General features: G+C 34.7%; 1 protein-coding gene across 7 annotated transcripts in view; it reads right to left on the reverse strand.

The window, feature by feature from the left end:
- The window catches only part of TMEM232 (transmembrane protein 232), a 197443-nt gene that overhangs the window by 153222 nt on the left and 28501 nt on the right, over positions 1–15720 (reverse strand). For all 7 annotated transcript variants that reach the window (XR_012505572.1, XR_012505573.1, XM_074360449.1 and 4 more), the window contains 3 exons: positions 12035–12134; positions 9633–9799; positions 2862–3016 (listed from right to left, as the gene is read on the reverse strand). Coding sequence is in view for 5 of the 7 variants with exons in the window: in XM_074360449.1 (XP_074216550.1) it covers positions 2862–3016; positions 9633–9799; positions 12035–12134 (422 nt within the window). In the remaining 2 variants the exon portion in view is untranslated. The remainder of the gene's footprint in view (positions 1–2861; positions 3017–9632; positions 9800–12034; positions 12135–15720) is intronic.

Here is a 15720-nt window from a genome sequence, read left to right on the forward strand (position 1 = left end):
AAAACAAAGAGGTACAGGGGAACCCCCATAAGGCTTCCAGCTGATTTCTCTTCACAAACACTGCAGGCCAGAAGGAGTGGAAAGATCTATTCAAAGTCCAAATGAGAAAAGGCTGCAACCTAGAATACTCTATCTGGCAAGACTATCCTTTAGAGTGGGAGGAGAGATCAAGAATTTCACAGACAAGGAAAAACTAAGAGTTCAGCAACACTAAATCTATCCTAAAAGAAATATAGAAATGTCTACTCTAAATAGAAAAGCAGCAGGAAGCTATAGAAATGAGAAAACCGTAACTGGAAATGTGATAACTATAATGAGTTGCAAGAGGATAAACATGAAGATGTTTTAAAAAAAATCAAAATCATCAAAATCATAAAAGGTGGGAGAGAGGAGCAAGAAAATACAGATTTCTCTCTCTTTTTTTTTCTTTCCCTTCATTCTTTTTAGGATGTGTTTGAGCCTACAAGACTATCAGTCTAAAGCAAACAGATAAAGTAAGGCATTAACGCACTTGAAACACAGGGTAACCACAAATTAAAAGCATACAATAGAGTCACAAAAACCAAAAAGAAACCAAACTAATACAAAAGATTATCAAACCAGAAAAATACCATATGATATCACTTATATGTGGAATCCAGAAAAAAGACAAACGACCTTACTTACAAAATAGAAAGAGACTCACAGACATAGAAAATCAAGCTTATGGTTGGGGTGTGGGTGGAGGGATAAGTTGGGAGTTCAAGATTTGCAGATACTACTATATATAAAATAGATAAACAACAAGTTCATACTGTATAGCACAGGGAACTATATTCAATTATCTTGTAGTAACTCATGGTGAAAAAGAATATGAAAACAAATATATGTATGTTCATATATGACTGAAGCATTATACTGCACACCAGAAATTGACACAACATTGTAGATCAACTATACTTCAATTAAAAATATATTTAGAAGAAGTATAATCAAAACTATTTGGCAGTGCTCTTTTAAACAATTACTTTTTCCTTTCTATTAGAAACAGTCACTGTGTTTCACTATTTCTTTTTCAATTTATCCTTCTGTTCATTCAGCATTATCTTCACTCTGACTTCCCCTCCCACACTTGATTTCCACAATGTACTCCCAGAAAAAGAGAAGCCAGGATTCAATGACAAGATGCCTCAAAGCAGTTACCTCCTTAATAATGCAGCCAGAATGACAGTGGGATGTTGTACTGAGAGAGTGCTACACTCATCCTGGCAATTTGGTCCCAGTCACTAGTAAGACTAATAAACTTGGCCCCAGTTTCTCCATTTGTAAAGTAAGAATAGCCTTGTATTATCTCCAACAACCCTAAATCTATAAAATACTAAATTTAAAAAAAAAAACTATCTTAAACAGAAATAACTGAAAATTAAATCAATGTTGATGCAATATAGTAAAACCAAAAATTGGTTAAAGAAACAATTCCTTAACGTTCAGAATTAGATACTCTTAATCAGCCATTTTTACTATCTCAGCACTTATCTAAATGTGTTTATTTGGTAATTAGAGTATTTCAAAAATAAATATGACAAAGTAACACGATACTTACTTTTACATGTTAAAATATAATTTGTTATTTTTAAATCAAGTTAGTCTTCCAAGAGTCTCTCAAGAACTAGTTTTTCTAGTTGTTTGTCCTTTTGAAAACTAAATTGTATATCCAAATCCCCTACAACTTATTAAGTTGTCTGAAAGAATCCATAGCTTTCAGAATACCCTAATTTTGCACCAATGAGAATCTCTAATTTTTGTTGTACTTAGCTGCTCTGTATTAACATATATTTATTAAAATTATATTCTGTATTGACATAATATATTTTATTTGCATTATGGTTTTCCTATTTAAGGATACTATCCTTAGTTTTTAAAGGTAAAAGAATTATAATCTCTGTTAACTGCAACACTGAGTAGGTTTCTCCCATCAGACCCTGAGACAGAATAAGTTCTTGATTAACTGTCTTCTAAACCAGGCAATGTCTAGGAAATTAGGCAAGCTCTAAGCCATTCTCCAGAAATCTTTACTTGGTCTAGAATCCCCATAACTTCCCAATGAAAGTGGGAAAACAGCTTTCATTCATAAGGAATGCACCAGATTCTTAGAATTTAGATATACTAATTGGTTGGTGCAGAATGGGTGCCAGAGCTTTAAAAACTAGAATTTTAAGAAAAACTATCACAATTGGATTTGCAACTTGCTATGGCATGACAGATTATTATTATTGTTAGTGGAAAAGGAATTCAAATCTCTGACTGTCCTCAAAGATTGGAAAGAAATACCTTCCGATCAATTTCCTCAGAAATACTCCTTTAAAACTCTTTTTTCCTCCATTGAACCCATGCCCTCCTTTGTAGTAGTTTAAGATTTCTTTTTCCCCTTTTCAAATTAACGTACGTACAGGAGGAAAGTAACACTTATCAGTCAAGATTCATTTTTGTTATACTTTACAAGTAAGGCATAAAGAAAGAGCATCTTAGCATATTTCCTCCAAGGATAATAAACTGTACTTCAGTGGTGTTTAACAACTTGGAAAACAAAAGGATGTTTTAAATGTAGGAATGAACTTCTTATCAGTAACAAATTTCCTTTAATAGAGACAATCACTGCAATATGCTCCTCTAGTCAAAAAAAAAAAAAAAAGATAAGAACAATTTATTGATGAAATGAACTAATACAAAATATATAAATTGCCCTTGCCTTTGGAACTGAGATTATAAATTTTTTTCATAGTCAACTAAGGTGTGATTAACATTTAAGTACAAAGGTTATTTAACATTTAAACACAAAGGTTTCTCCAGGAGTTATTTTGGATTTATAGGATCCCTCTTACCAGCATTTTTTTTGAAGCTGTGTTTTATGAAAGATGAGATGTTCAAGCACCTTATTCAACTGAGGACTATTCTCCTGAACACAAGACCAGGCAGCAACACAGTGCCAGAGCAGGTGGGTAATTTCATATTGTTTCTGATTAAGTTGCAAATGTTCCTGGAATTCAAATATTAAAATATATCTGAGAAAGAGTTCCTTGACTTGAATAAACTTAAGAATATATTTTAAATGTGTATTTTCTTCTACTTCATGTTATGCCAAGTGGAGTGATTTACTCAAATACATTTCTGTAAGTATACATAGTTAACCTGAACCTAGTGTCTTCATATATTGTCACATGGATGCCTTGTATTCAATGACATTAGTTCTACAGCAAGACAAAAATTCTGTATCCTGTATGGGACAACTACTACATACAACTGTGCTTCTTAAAACCTATATGACTTAGTTCTCCCTGACACCCAGGGGAGAGGATGGGGAGAGTCTGACTAATGATCAAACAGCAAATTAGGTTTTAAAATGTGGATTTTCATGTAAGGACCAAAATATTGCCTAGCTGGACATGATCAATGTCTGCTCAGTAACTATTCTAAAACCTTAACAATTCAGAAAACAAATGGGCTATTTATCTGTTTTTCCCTTAGAATGCTTCCTAATAGTTGCATAGATTTAATTGGTCTACTAAAATAATTTGTACAAAGAAACTTGATTTTTAGACAATGATAACATAGCACTAGCATTGCATTTTAGTCAACCGTAAAAGTTCAAATGCACATCCTATGATGTATACTCAAATTACTAACTTAGCTGATATTTTATTCTTTTATGCTCAAAAGAAACACTTAGATTCCAAAAGACTCCATAATTTTCATTTTTTATACAAAGTTACATCAAGACTACAATTTAAACAAGATTTTCATGTTGCGTACTTTTAGAAGGCCACAAGCTCATAAATTTGAAACTAAGACATTTTAATTTCTAGTAAACTGTTAAGTCCCACAGATGTGTACTCATCTACCTTATGTCAGGAACTCAGATGCTGGAAATAAAGGCAGGAGTAGATAAAGTTTCTACACAAGGCTACTGACTTAGGGGAACAATCTCCAGAAAGGCAAATGGAAATGAGTCGGTGTTTGGAATGTTAGAATACTGCACAGAAAAGCTTTATTTGAAAATAATGTAAGACATCAGAATGAGACATGCAGACTTCAGTAGATGCACATATTTCATCCGAATAACTCTATTTTTTGCTTTGTGGTAGAGTCTCCATCCAAAATAGAACCCATATAAATGAAATTATTTTCTCAAATTGCTCTAGAAGCCTCGGCCTGGATGCCTGACATCCCTCCTGGTGCAAACATTCTGAATACATATATACATAGATATGTTTTGAAACCTGCGGATGCCTTGACTAACTAATTTAAGACAATCAGCACTTCTTTTTCCCTTCCAATCATGTACACTGCATGACTACATAGACTATTCCGTTAGGTCAAAAATTCTCATTAACAAACTGATGCACCTTCACCAGAGAAAACTCCCAAAAGCATTTGGCGAAGAAACGATCAGGATTTAGATAATGAACAAGATTTAAGTTTTCTTTCCAGTTTTATATGATACTATTTTTACTTATCATTGAAAAAGAAATAAAGCAGCCTCTGATTTCCCAAACTGATTTGATATCAACATTATTACAAACTGGTCAGGCGCTTACAGCCAGGTCATTTTGTTCTCCTGTTGGATATAAACTCACACAATGTCAACCTCAGGCAATACTACTCTGAGCCTGTGATAAATAAATAAAGCCACTTGATTTTTTCCTAAGCACAGACAAAAAGTCACTGAGCCACCTACAAAATCTCAATCAGAAATGCCCCTTCTTTCTGACAGCATCAAATCTAGAGAGAACCCCTGCTTCTTTAAAGCCTCCCCCAAATCACTCAACTTAAGTCCAACTCCTATAAAGATTAATTCTAGCACCCTCTGACTGTGAAATCACAGACTTCCCAGAATGTGTGCTCTCTCTCTACCACAAATAATAAAGCCCATTTGCCCAGCTGCGCACGTGCTCCCAAAGGGCATCAGCATCCTTAAGAGCACACGAACCTGACGCACCTGGGAATTTTCCAGATAAGTGAGGCTTATGTCTCACCCTTAAATATCTCAAGCATGTGCCTGGAAATCTTGCCAAAGTTTCTTGCCTGCTTTTTTATTTTTGCAAAAGAAAAAAATATATTTGCCAAACTAGAATGAATTAATAGAATGGTGATGATAATGTAATTTAATGCCACCATCATGTACCTCATCAGTGTAGTAGACCAACAGGGAACAATGCTCTGAGAGATCCTGGGTGGTGTAGAGTTCTCTGCCTTTACACTAAATCAGTCCCACTCATCTGAAAACTCTTAACTGTAGTACAAAAATAATATATACTTAGAATATTTATAAAATTTGACAGTTATTTTTATTTTCAGGCTAATGACAAAAATTGTGCTTACATATTTATGTCTTTATTTTTACTAGTTCATTATTATTGTAGTTTTAAGAAGTTATCAGTCTGTAGAGGGGAGGGTATAGCTCAGTGATAGAGTGTGTGTTTAGCATGCATGAGGTCCTGAGTTCAATCCCCAGTCCCTCCATTTAAAAAAAAAGTTACCAGTTTGGGATGCTTTGGAGTTTTTTTTGTTTTGTTTTGTTTTTAAGTGTAGGGGGATCTTTTACCCTCTACACAGATACACAGATAGTTTGAAAAATACTAAGCACTGCATTAAATGACTCCCAGAGAACTAGAACATTTTTCTCCTCTTCGTCTTTTTTTTTTTTTTTTTTTTTTTTGGTTTTATGATCGCTTCCTATAGTTCTTTCACCTCCCCTACTTGCTGGACCCCGTACATAGAGGGCAAGGGGAGACCTGAGGAAGAGGCAGACCACTCCTGATTGGCAGGTGGCAGGTTTAATAAGCATGGAAACTTACATAGGAGCCTTGTCTTGGGCAGCAGCAAGAGTAGATCTCCACACCTGCCCACCAGAATCTTAAAGTTTATGTAGAGTCTTTATCTGGGTTCAGTCATATTTACCACCCAGATGGTCTCAGCAACACATAACTCTCTCAAGGTTAAGTCCTTGGAACTGGTTCTCACTGTGGGGGATGGTGGGCAGAGCACAGATTCCAAAGATGGAAAGCCCACCTACTGAAGTGTTGCTAATCTGCTCTTGGCTGAGAATTCAGATAACCATATCAGCTTGAATTTTGTGCAAATTTGAGTACAAAAGCTCTAAGCATCTGGCCAGGCTCTTTTTTATTAAAAACAAAAACAAAAACAAAATTCTAAAGCATGTACTCTATTATGGCTGCTCAAAGACAGCTTTTTGAGTTTCAAGCTTGTTTTCAATTATTTGGGGATGGCTGGCATTGCCATGAAAGGACCTCTCAATACAAATGTGTTACCTGAATAACAAGACATGAATCATAGCGTAATGCTGCTAATTTCAAAGAACTTGTGTCTCAGTCCAACCCAATTCCTAGTAACCATTTACAATAATAGTACAGCAAAAAAAAAAAAAAAATGACCCAAATTTTGATAATGCCTTTGGCTTACTGAGTACTTAACTCACTAGAAGATAAGATTGCTAATACATCTGAATGTAAACTCTGTCTATGTTTCCCCATTTTCAGAGAACTATTTGTACTTTAGGGTGAATGCAACTATTTAGTAAATGGTCTACAGCATTTCAGGTGAGTTTGACTCCACCTTCTCCAAAGAACTATGTTGTTATTATCATGTGACAACTGTGCTTAGCAAATTCAGCTGAGCAAAGGACAGAATGGAAAACTCAATCCAATGTCCTGGCTCTGCAATCCAGAGAGCCAATTAAAGTGTATCATTTGTCATGATCAAAAAGCACATGAAAAAATGCTCAATATCACTAATTATCAGAGAAATGCAAATCAAAACTACAATGAGGTATCACCTCACACCAGTCAGAATGGCCGTCATTCAAAAATCCACAAATGACAAATGCTGGAGAGGCTGTGGAGAAAGGGGAACCCTCCTACACTGCTGGTGGGAATGCAGTTTGGTGCAGCCACTATGGAAAACAGTGTGGAGATTCCTCAAAAGACTAGGAATAGACTTACCATATGACCCAGGAATCCCACTCCTGGGCTTGTATCCAGAAGGAAATCTACTTCAGGATGACACCTGCACCCCAATGTTCATAGCAGCACTATTTACAATAGCCAAAACATGGAAACAGCCTAAATGTCCATCAACAGGTGACTGGATAAAGAAGATGTGGTATATTTATACAATGGAATACTACTCAGCCATAAAAACCGACAACATAATGCCATTTGCAGCAACAGGGATGCTCCTGGAGAATGTCATTCTAAGTGAAGTAAGCCAGAAAGAGAAAGAAAAATACTATATGAGATCGCTCATATGTGGAATCTAAAAAACAAAAACAAAAACAAACAAACAAACAAAAACAAAGCGTAAATACAGGACAGAAATAGACTCACAGACAGAGAAAACAGACTTGTGGTTACCAGGGGGGTGGAGGGTGGGAAGGGATAGACTGGGATTTCAAAATTGTATAATAGACTACACTGTATAGCACAGGGAAATATACACAAAATGTTATGATAACTCACAGAGAAAAAAATGTGACAATGAGTGTGTATATGTCCATGAATAACTGAAAAATTGTGCTGAACACTGGAATTTGAAACAACATTGTAAAATGATTATAAATCAATAAAAAATGTTAAAAAAAAAAGTGTATCATTTGTCAAAGTCGATGGAAACCCTGTGTCCAGTTCAGCTTGAAAGGACATTAAAAGTAGAAATGGGTTCCAGCAGCAGGGAAAGGCAATTTCCTATTCTTATATAGAAACAACACCCATATCGTGTGTATCCTAATGTCTATATCCCACAGAATTCCTTTTATTTTATTTTCAACCATTTTAAAGCAGTACTTTGAAAACAAATAATTACGTTTTTACTCCAGTGCTTATAAATGTATTCAAAATATTTTACAGTGGTCAAAATATGCTATTATGGACATTTTAGCATTACTGGAGAATAAGAGCTGTAGGAATAAAGCCACAAATCCTCTGCTATAGCATACTAACAGTAAAGTAGGGAGAGAGGATAAATACAGATGTATCTTTTATATCCCCAGTTTCCTCCCTTTTTTCTCCTTTCTTCTTCCAGAAATTAAGAGAGATGGGTATTGAATGGGCAAATACTCTACTGAACCGGGGAAGCTGGCTTAAGATTAAGCCATACTGGAAAAACTGGCTGAAACTGGGGAACAATGTTGAACTATGCCATCAAGCCCTGAATCAGTTAGCTGAACCAGCGACTTCGAGGAGCACTGTGGCTACACTATCTTTTATATTCTCTGTATTATAAGGTAATGGGAGGAGAAAAGGGAGGGCAATAAATCTGATAGGCTAAAACCTGTTATAATCCCTTCATAAAATCTCTAGTATGGAGCTAAACAGAAAAGATTCAAACTGTGCCCTTTGTTCTAAAAGGTGGAAAAAACACAAAGAATTAGTGACATAGCATTCTAAGCAGACACATTCTTTTCATGTGCTGACATTTTCGCCCCTTCTGGTTCAGACCAAGCTGGACAGCAGTCACCTTCCATTTCCTTGCTGTGGACGTGCAGCAAGAGCAACAAAAACAGACTGACTCGTAAGGAGAAGCAGAATCAACATCAAAGACGGCCTGCCTCACAACCTAAGTCATGTTGCCAAGATTTCAGAGTATCTTACTTGTTTAAAAGAAACACTCAAATCATCAGTACATTAAGTTAGGCGCAATTAACTACATAGTTAAGCACAATTAGTCAGCATAGTCGTATCCTTAGATGAAAATTGTTGTATTTAACTGCCTAAGCTAAAGTGAGTTCCTAAGTATATTTTTCAATAATCATTATTTGTGTTTGCATGGCTCTTAATAATTTACAAGGTACATGTTTTTACAATCTCCACAACAACCCTGTAGATTAGTCAGGGAGAATATGACGATGATTATGGTAGTGGTGGTGATGTCTTTTTTAAAAGTAAGTGCAAATGGGGATTTGCAGAGCTTAATGGACCTCCTCTGAATCACACAGTCACTTGGTGAGCAGGTTTTTCCTCTTTGTAGTCAGTACTTTTTCTGTTGCTCAATATCTTAGGGTGTATATTTACTGATAAAACTTTTTTTAAGCTTTAAAATAACATCCTTTTTAATTATATAATTGGACAGATAGTTTTCTCCAATGTTGATCACCAATATCTGAGTTAGAAATTAAGATTTTTCATATACTAGGGATTCACTTAATGCCTCAATTTGGAACCATTTTAAAAAATCAGTTGATTTTAATAGTATATTAAATATTATTACATATGAATTATGGAAGCATAAAAATATTACACTTGCTCTCATTAATAGCCTGCACTTTACACATTCTTCCTTTAATAAAGATGTAGTATTATTAAATGTCCATTTAGAAGTCAGTCTAAACTGTGTTGAAATTTTCAATTAACCAGCTGAGACAGAATCTGTAAGGAAGAAGGTACTATGGCAGTAGCAGTTGGGCATCAATATGATCTTACTATCTACTGTCCAGGAAAGGTGCATAAGGCTGCATGACTTTATAGTGTCTGTGCTGTTCACTCCTCCCGCATTCTAAGTTCATCTTCATCAATGTTACTGAATCAGCAAGCGTGATTAATCATAATAATCTGATTCATCGTGCACTAGGATATACTCACCATCTCAGAATCTATGTTCTTAGATTTGTCCTTATTTTCCACAGGGCTAAAAATTAATTCAGAAGGGAGTTCTCTTCTACATATAATTTTCATGATATTCAGAATGCATTGCACATTTGAAAAGATGTTTGGATACTTGCAATATAATTCTCCAGAGAAACAAAGTGCTGTCGTAAGAAAAAACAATTTGTGAGAAATATCTCATTAATATTTGCATTGTGTTTCAGTTGTCTTTTAGTTATTAAAATATAATTAATTTCAGTACTTAGAGGCTGAAACTGCTGCACATGTTCCTTTCTACTGAAGATTAATAATGTTATGTGTGACCCCTGGTGGTAAAATGGAAAACTACAAGGTAAATAATTCATACATAAGCATTTATATAATTCAGAACAGCAATTGCATAATGGTTGAATGCCCAATTAAATATAGTCACTGCACAACAATCCTTGGAAAGTTCCAGTTGAAAATAAGTTAAGTTAGAATATATTACTCTATTTATAACAGATACTGTGAAATTGTAATCAGTGTCATTGTTTTTAACCCAACATTCTCGTTTCTTTTCAAGATGTTGTTGATCATTTTTAAACGTATATAGTTTAACCATAGCAATAATTAACGTCATTCAACATAAGACTATCTCATATTTAACAGAACTATTTTTGTGCTGTTGTTTTTTACAAACTTTTAAACAATCTTTGGGTTTCAGGCCATTGACACAGTGGAAAGATTAGTAATAACCACTCTCCTACTGGATGGCTGTACTGATAGGTAGCAGTAGCTGACAGCCTCAGGTAGGATCAGCCTGTTGACGGAGATGTAGCCTAAGGAAGGCTCTACTTAACAGTACTTGAAAAGATGGCAAAATCTGAGGATTTTATCCTTATATAAAACAAAGAAGTTGGTGTTCTTGAGATCTCAACAATAACAAGCTAATGTGAGAACTTGAGGTTTTAAATAATTTTGCAAAATTTATTTGCCACTGAATATTTGATGAATCACTATGCTGAACATTGTGAGGAGTTAAACAAAATTTCTAACAATGATGAAATCAAAACAAGTGATATGATAGACAGAAGTTCCTATTCTGCCAATCTACAGCTTCGTCTTAGTTTCGTAACAAAACTTTTATCCAAAACACTCCACTCTTTCCTTCTACACCCTCCTCCCTGACTTTTCCCATCAAATATTATCCCCTTTCTTGTATCGTGAGTCTCTTCATCTCTTACCCCACAACATATTAATCTTCTCTTCTTTTGACCTTGTTTTTTCATCCAATTGACGTATTTCTCCTTCCTTTCATAGCCAAGCTTTTTTAAAATAGTTCACCATCTCTATCTTACGCTTAAATGTTTTCTTTATTCTTTGTTTATCTTCACTCTGAACTGTGCTTCCCCTGGGGAATGCTCCCAAGAACAGTGACTTTCTGACTACAGAAACCCACCACCACTTTCAGATCTCCTGTTAATACTTCTACAGCTCTTGACAATGTTGATTTTCCTCAATCTCCCGTTTGAATTTCTATATCATCACTCCCTCCTATTTCCCTTAATCCTCCTTTACTGATTGATGCCTATCACTCCAATAATCTATTAAATGTTTATGTTCCTCAAGAATCTACCCCTAGAATAACTCTCTCCTCACCACCACCTCTCATTCCCAGGTTAGCTCATGCACGGTAACACGGGTGGGTGACTGGCAAACCATCCATGTTAACAGCCATGTGGTAAGTGAGCCCCAGGCTTCCCTTATTTTCCTACTTTCAACCACTGGCTGGTTATATACACCTGAGTCAACTTCAAAATTCATTATGTCCCCATGTTTCTCCAAAATGTTGTCAGTTTAGAGCACCATTATCTTGACCTTAGTAGTCAGTATGTAGAACTTAAGATTCCTCCTGAATTTCTCACTTTCCCTTATATATAGCTTAGGTCCAACTGATCACCAGGTCCAGTGTTTTTTTTTTTTTTTTTTTCAATCTCCTAAACATTTTTCAAAACTCTTTATCCATTCTCATTTCAGTATTCATATCCTTAACTTCTCTTGCCTATGTCATAGCTAATTGAACCCCTGGTCCACTCTCTCCTTACTGCAGTGCAGCTTCTCCATTGCCACCAGTGTTAACCTTACTACCATATGATTTTTGACTTTCTTGAAATCCATTGAGGTCAATAGTATTACAGATGAGAAAACTGAGACATGGACAAGGTCATACGCTTAGTTAAGTAGGAAGTTTAAAAGTAAAACCCACACAGTCTGGCCCGAACCTGTGCTCTTCAACACTGCACCTATTATCTTACAAGAAAAATAAAATACAGCTTATGCTCTGTATCATCAGAGTCTGAGCTTCTCAAAATATAACATAAAACATTTCTAAGTATAGAAAATAAAAGATAGTCTACCGTATAAATATGGTTGAAACCTAAGTAAATGTTGTTTAAAACTTCCCAGGTGACCATAAAGGAAATATATAAAAATTCGTAAGAAGACCAAATAGCCAATCTGTCAAGAGAGAAAGAGAAAAGCATTTTTATGTTATATCAATAAATATTTAAAAACCATATGGAAAATAAACCATTTTATTATTACATTTGGTTTTGATGAGACCATTTCAAATTGAGATTTGTGCGTTTGAAATAACTGTAACACACTTATACCTAGGCTGAAATACTGGTTCAGCAAAAAAAAAAATTATAAATCATCTCTACATTATATATAATGACCAAAACTGAATGCTATTTTCTTCTATGTCCTTTAGAATAATATTTTTCGAATTGCAAGTCATGCCCCTTAAGTGAGTCATGAAATCAACTGAGAGGAAGTTTTTAAGTAAAACAAAAGAGAAAATATTATAGTACATCACAGTTTCTTGTTTCAGTATACAAATGAATGTGTATCATGTGTGCTGGGTTGCAATACAAAACATTATTTCCTTCAATAGGTCTCAGTCAAAACAGTTTGAAAACATTGCTTTAGTTTTGTGAAATATTCTGTCTGTGCATAGTATGCTGTACTAATACCCTGATCTCCTCAGGAAAACACAAACACATACATAGACATCATTACTAAATACACACTTTAATATTTTACTTCTGAAGTTTAAAATACACGTATAGCTAAAACTGTTTAATACAGACTACAAAAAATGAAATATCTGCAAAAATAAATGATATGTAAGATTTCACAGAAAACGAGAAAAAAACACAAACTATAGAAATAAATGAAACATATGCCTAAATTGCTGAATCATAAGATTATGGAAAAGGGCCATATAACAACAAAAACTATTACTACATCACTATCAGGATATACATATATCTAAATCCTCTTAAAAATGATGCTGGGCATTATTACATCTACATGTAAAAAAGTTAATAAATAAATAATACAATTCTGCCAAGTCTTAGTGCTTTACCCAAGACTATTAAGCAAATAATTGGCATTCCTGGACTTTGAACCCAGGACTGTGCATATTGCATCATAAGTCTTAAACTTTATTATGGCAGTGATTTCCCAATATTTTTATCACAAATTTCTATCATTAAAATAAATTCTGAAAATACACCATCAATATTTGTAAATGTATCCATAAATTATAAGCATGCACCATTCATAGACTTAAAAATGAAAATAAAATGTTTATGTCATGCCAAGGGATCTCTCCATGCAGACCTCTCTGACACAATGCTATGCTTCTCCAAGAGACTCAAGCTAAATGAGAAGGAAATGGAGAGCAATAGACCATTTAAGAGAATACTGCAATAGTCTAAAAGAGAATATTAAAGTCAGAAATACCCACTGTTATAGACAATGAATGAGAAATTCATCAGAAGAATTTAAGATTTTGCAAGGGACTGGAGAAGGATATTGAAAGCAATATTAAGTAACGTTTAAAAATTTAATGTGGAACACAACAGCATAATACATGAACAACATATCAGTTTGAGTAACTGCTGCATCAGACCCCAATATGGTTATAAGTTTCACCTGATCCAGATGTGAAACTCTATATAACTATGGTTGGAAAAAGTGGTTTTAGAAGCTTGTTCATCTGTAATGTTCTGCAAAGCCAGATTTTTACTGAAAAACCTGCCGTCTCATATCTGAGGAATTCTGGGACTTTCTATGCATCTTTCCTCACGTCTTATTTGTGTGTTTACTCTCTCTGTAGCCTGACAACTTAAGCTTTGCCTCCTAGACTGAATTTCTACTTGTCAGTTTCCTTCTCTGCTCATTCATTTTCTTTTTCCTTATTCTTTATTCTCTCTTCTTTCCCTTCTCTTTGCATTTCTTCTCTTTATTTCTCCAAGTCAGTTATCTGTGTAATAGAAATGCTGAATAACATTTAGTATGTGTTACATTTTAATAGTTGGTTATGTGTTTCATGTTCTTTTACAGAAGCTTGAAGAACACAGCTTGTATTGCTATCTAAAATGTATCAAACTACTGTTGCTTATACGTTAATCTTATACATCAGTGAGTAGCCTTCAACAGTTAAGACTCTATGCTCAGAGGTAAATAATGAGGAAAGAAGGCACACAAAATCTGAAAGTACATAATATAAAGAATCAGACATTTCTGGCTCTTCCCAGCACCAAGCTATATACTTTGTCAAAGGAGGAACAAAATGGTGTATATGAAGGCGGGTAATGCCTCTGTGGCAACAGCCTTCAATACAGCATTCTGCCAAAAACAAGAAAAGAAAGGGACGTTTCCAACTAACTGTCAGATAAAAAATGAAAATTCTACAAAGGCAAGAAGGATAACTGAAATGGCTTCTTGCCGAAAATCAAAGGTACTTACAAAGCATGCCTATTTCCACTAGCTAATTTATATTGTCTAGAAATAAAAAGTAAGCATTAAAGTTAGGAAATCTGAAAACCGAGGTAAATGTGTGGAATCATGGCTGAGAGTCCACTGGACTCTGGGTTTCAAAGTTTTCTCTGTTGAGACCTTGCATAATTCTCTTAAATTCTCTAGGCCTGTTTGTAGAATGGTGGATAAAATAGCAGCATCTGCCTTTTAGGATTATTGTGAAGATGAAATAAGTTGATATGTCTAACAGATCTAAAGCACTCGTTATTGTGCAAGGCACATAGTCAAGTGCCATGTGTTTACAGCTGCTAGAAGAAAGTTCCAGAGAAGATATAGGAATTTTTTTTAAATATAGGCATGGGGTATATAAATTATAAGTAATGTGTGCAACAGCTAAAACTTTACTTTATAGCCATTTTTATTGCTAGTAGAAATATAAAGGTGAGAAATGGGAGAAGGTCACCAAAGGAGTTGAAAAGGAGAAAAAAGCCAGACTTGCTCATGTTCTATGCTCTTCTACTCCATTGTTTTTCCATTATAAAAGACATATACATAGATACACGTATTTTCATGTATTATATATACACACACATATATATCTTTTAAAATCCAAAAATAATTATATAATCTTTTCTACGTCTCCATAATGAAGTGTGGGAAATAAAGAAAGAAGAAAGATGGAAAAGACATTTTAATCGTACCTGTCTCTGCCCTCAGTGCTTCTATGCAAAGCCTCAGTTCTGTGCATGTTCAAGTTCTGTTACGTGCTTTCTGTATCTTTTACCCGCAAACATGTCAGGAAGGAACTAGACTTGATCTATAAGGTCAGAAATACAGTATCTTCCCAAAATGCCCTGGCTCATGAATATTTTCCTGCCTGTTTTACAACAGTTCATAATCAAAATTAAATCAGAAAAAAAAATTTTTGCAAATACACTATATATGTGAGTGTGTGTGTGTGTGTGTGTGTATTCTTAAAGAAACCCTTCTTCTAGCTTTGCTTTTCTTTGCAATAAAACCACTAGTTAAGCTGACTTTCTTTGACTAATAATAAATTTTGCAGCAGGCAACCATGATCATCACAGGGAGTGGAACTATATAACTTCCAGGATCTTATGAATATGAGCTATGTGAAGATGGTTTCCCATCTTATGGCTCTAAAATGACATAGAATACTGAGAGAACAACTCATCTTCTCAAATCAGGCAACAATTTAAGAGTATCAGTGAGCATTTCCCATCTGACCTTGGAAGTCATTTTTAAATGGAAAAGC

The sequence above is a fragment of the Camelus bactrianus genome, chromosome 3, assembly GCF_048773025.1.
Source record: "Camelus bactrianus isolate YW-2024 breed Bactrian camel chromosome 3, ASM4877302v1, whole genome shotgun sequence".
NCBI classification, from domain to species: domain Eukaryota; kingdom Metazoa; phylum Chordata; class Mammalia; order Artiodactyla; family Camelidae; genus Camelus; species Camelus bactrianus.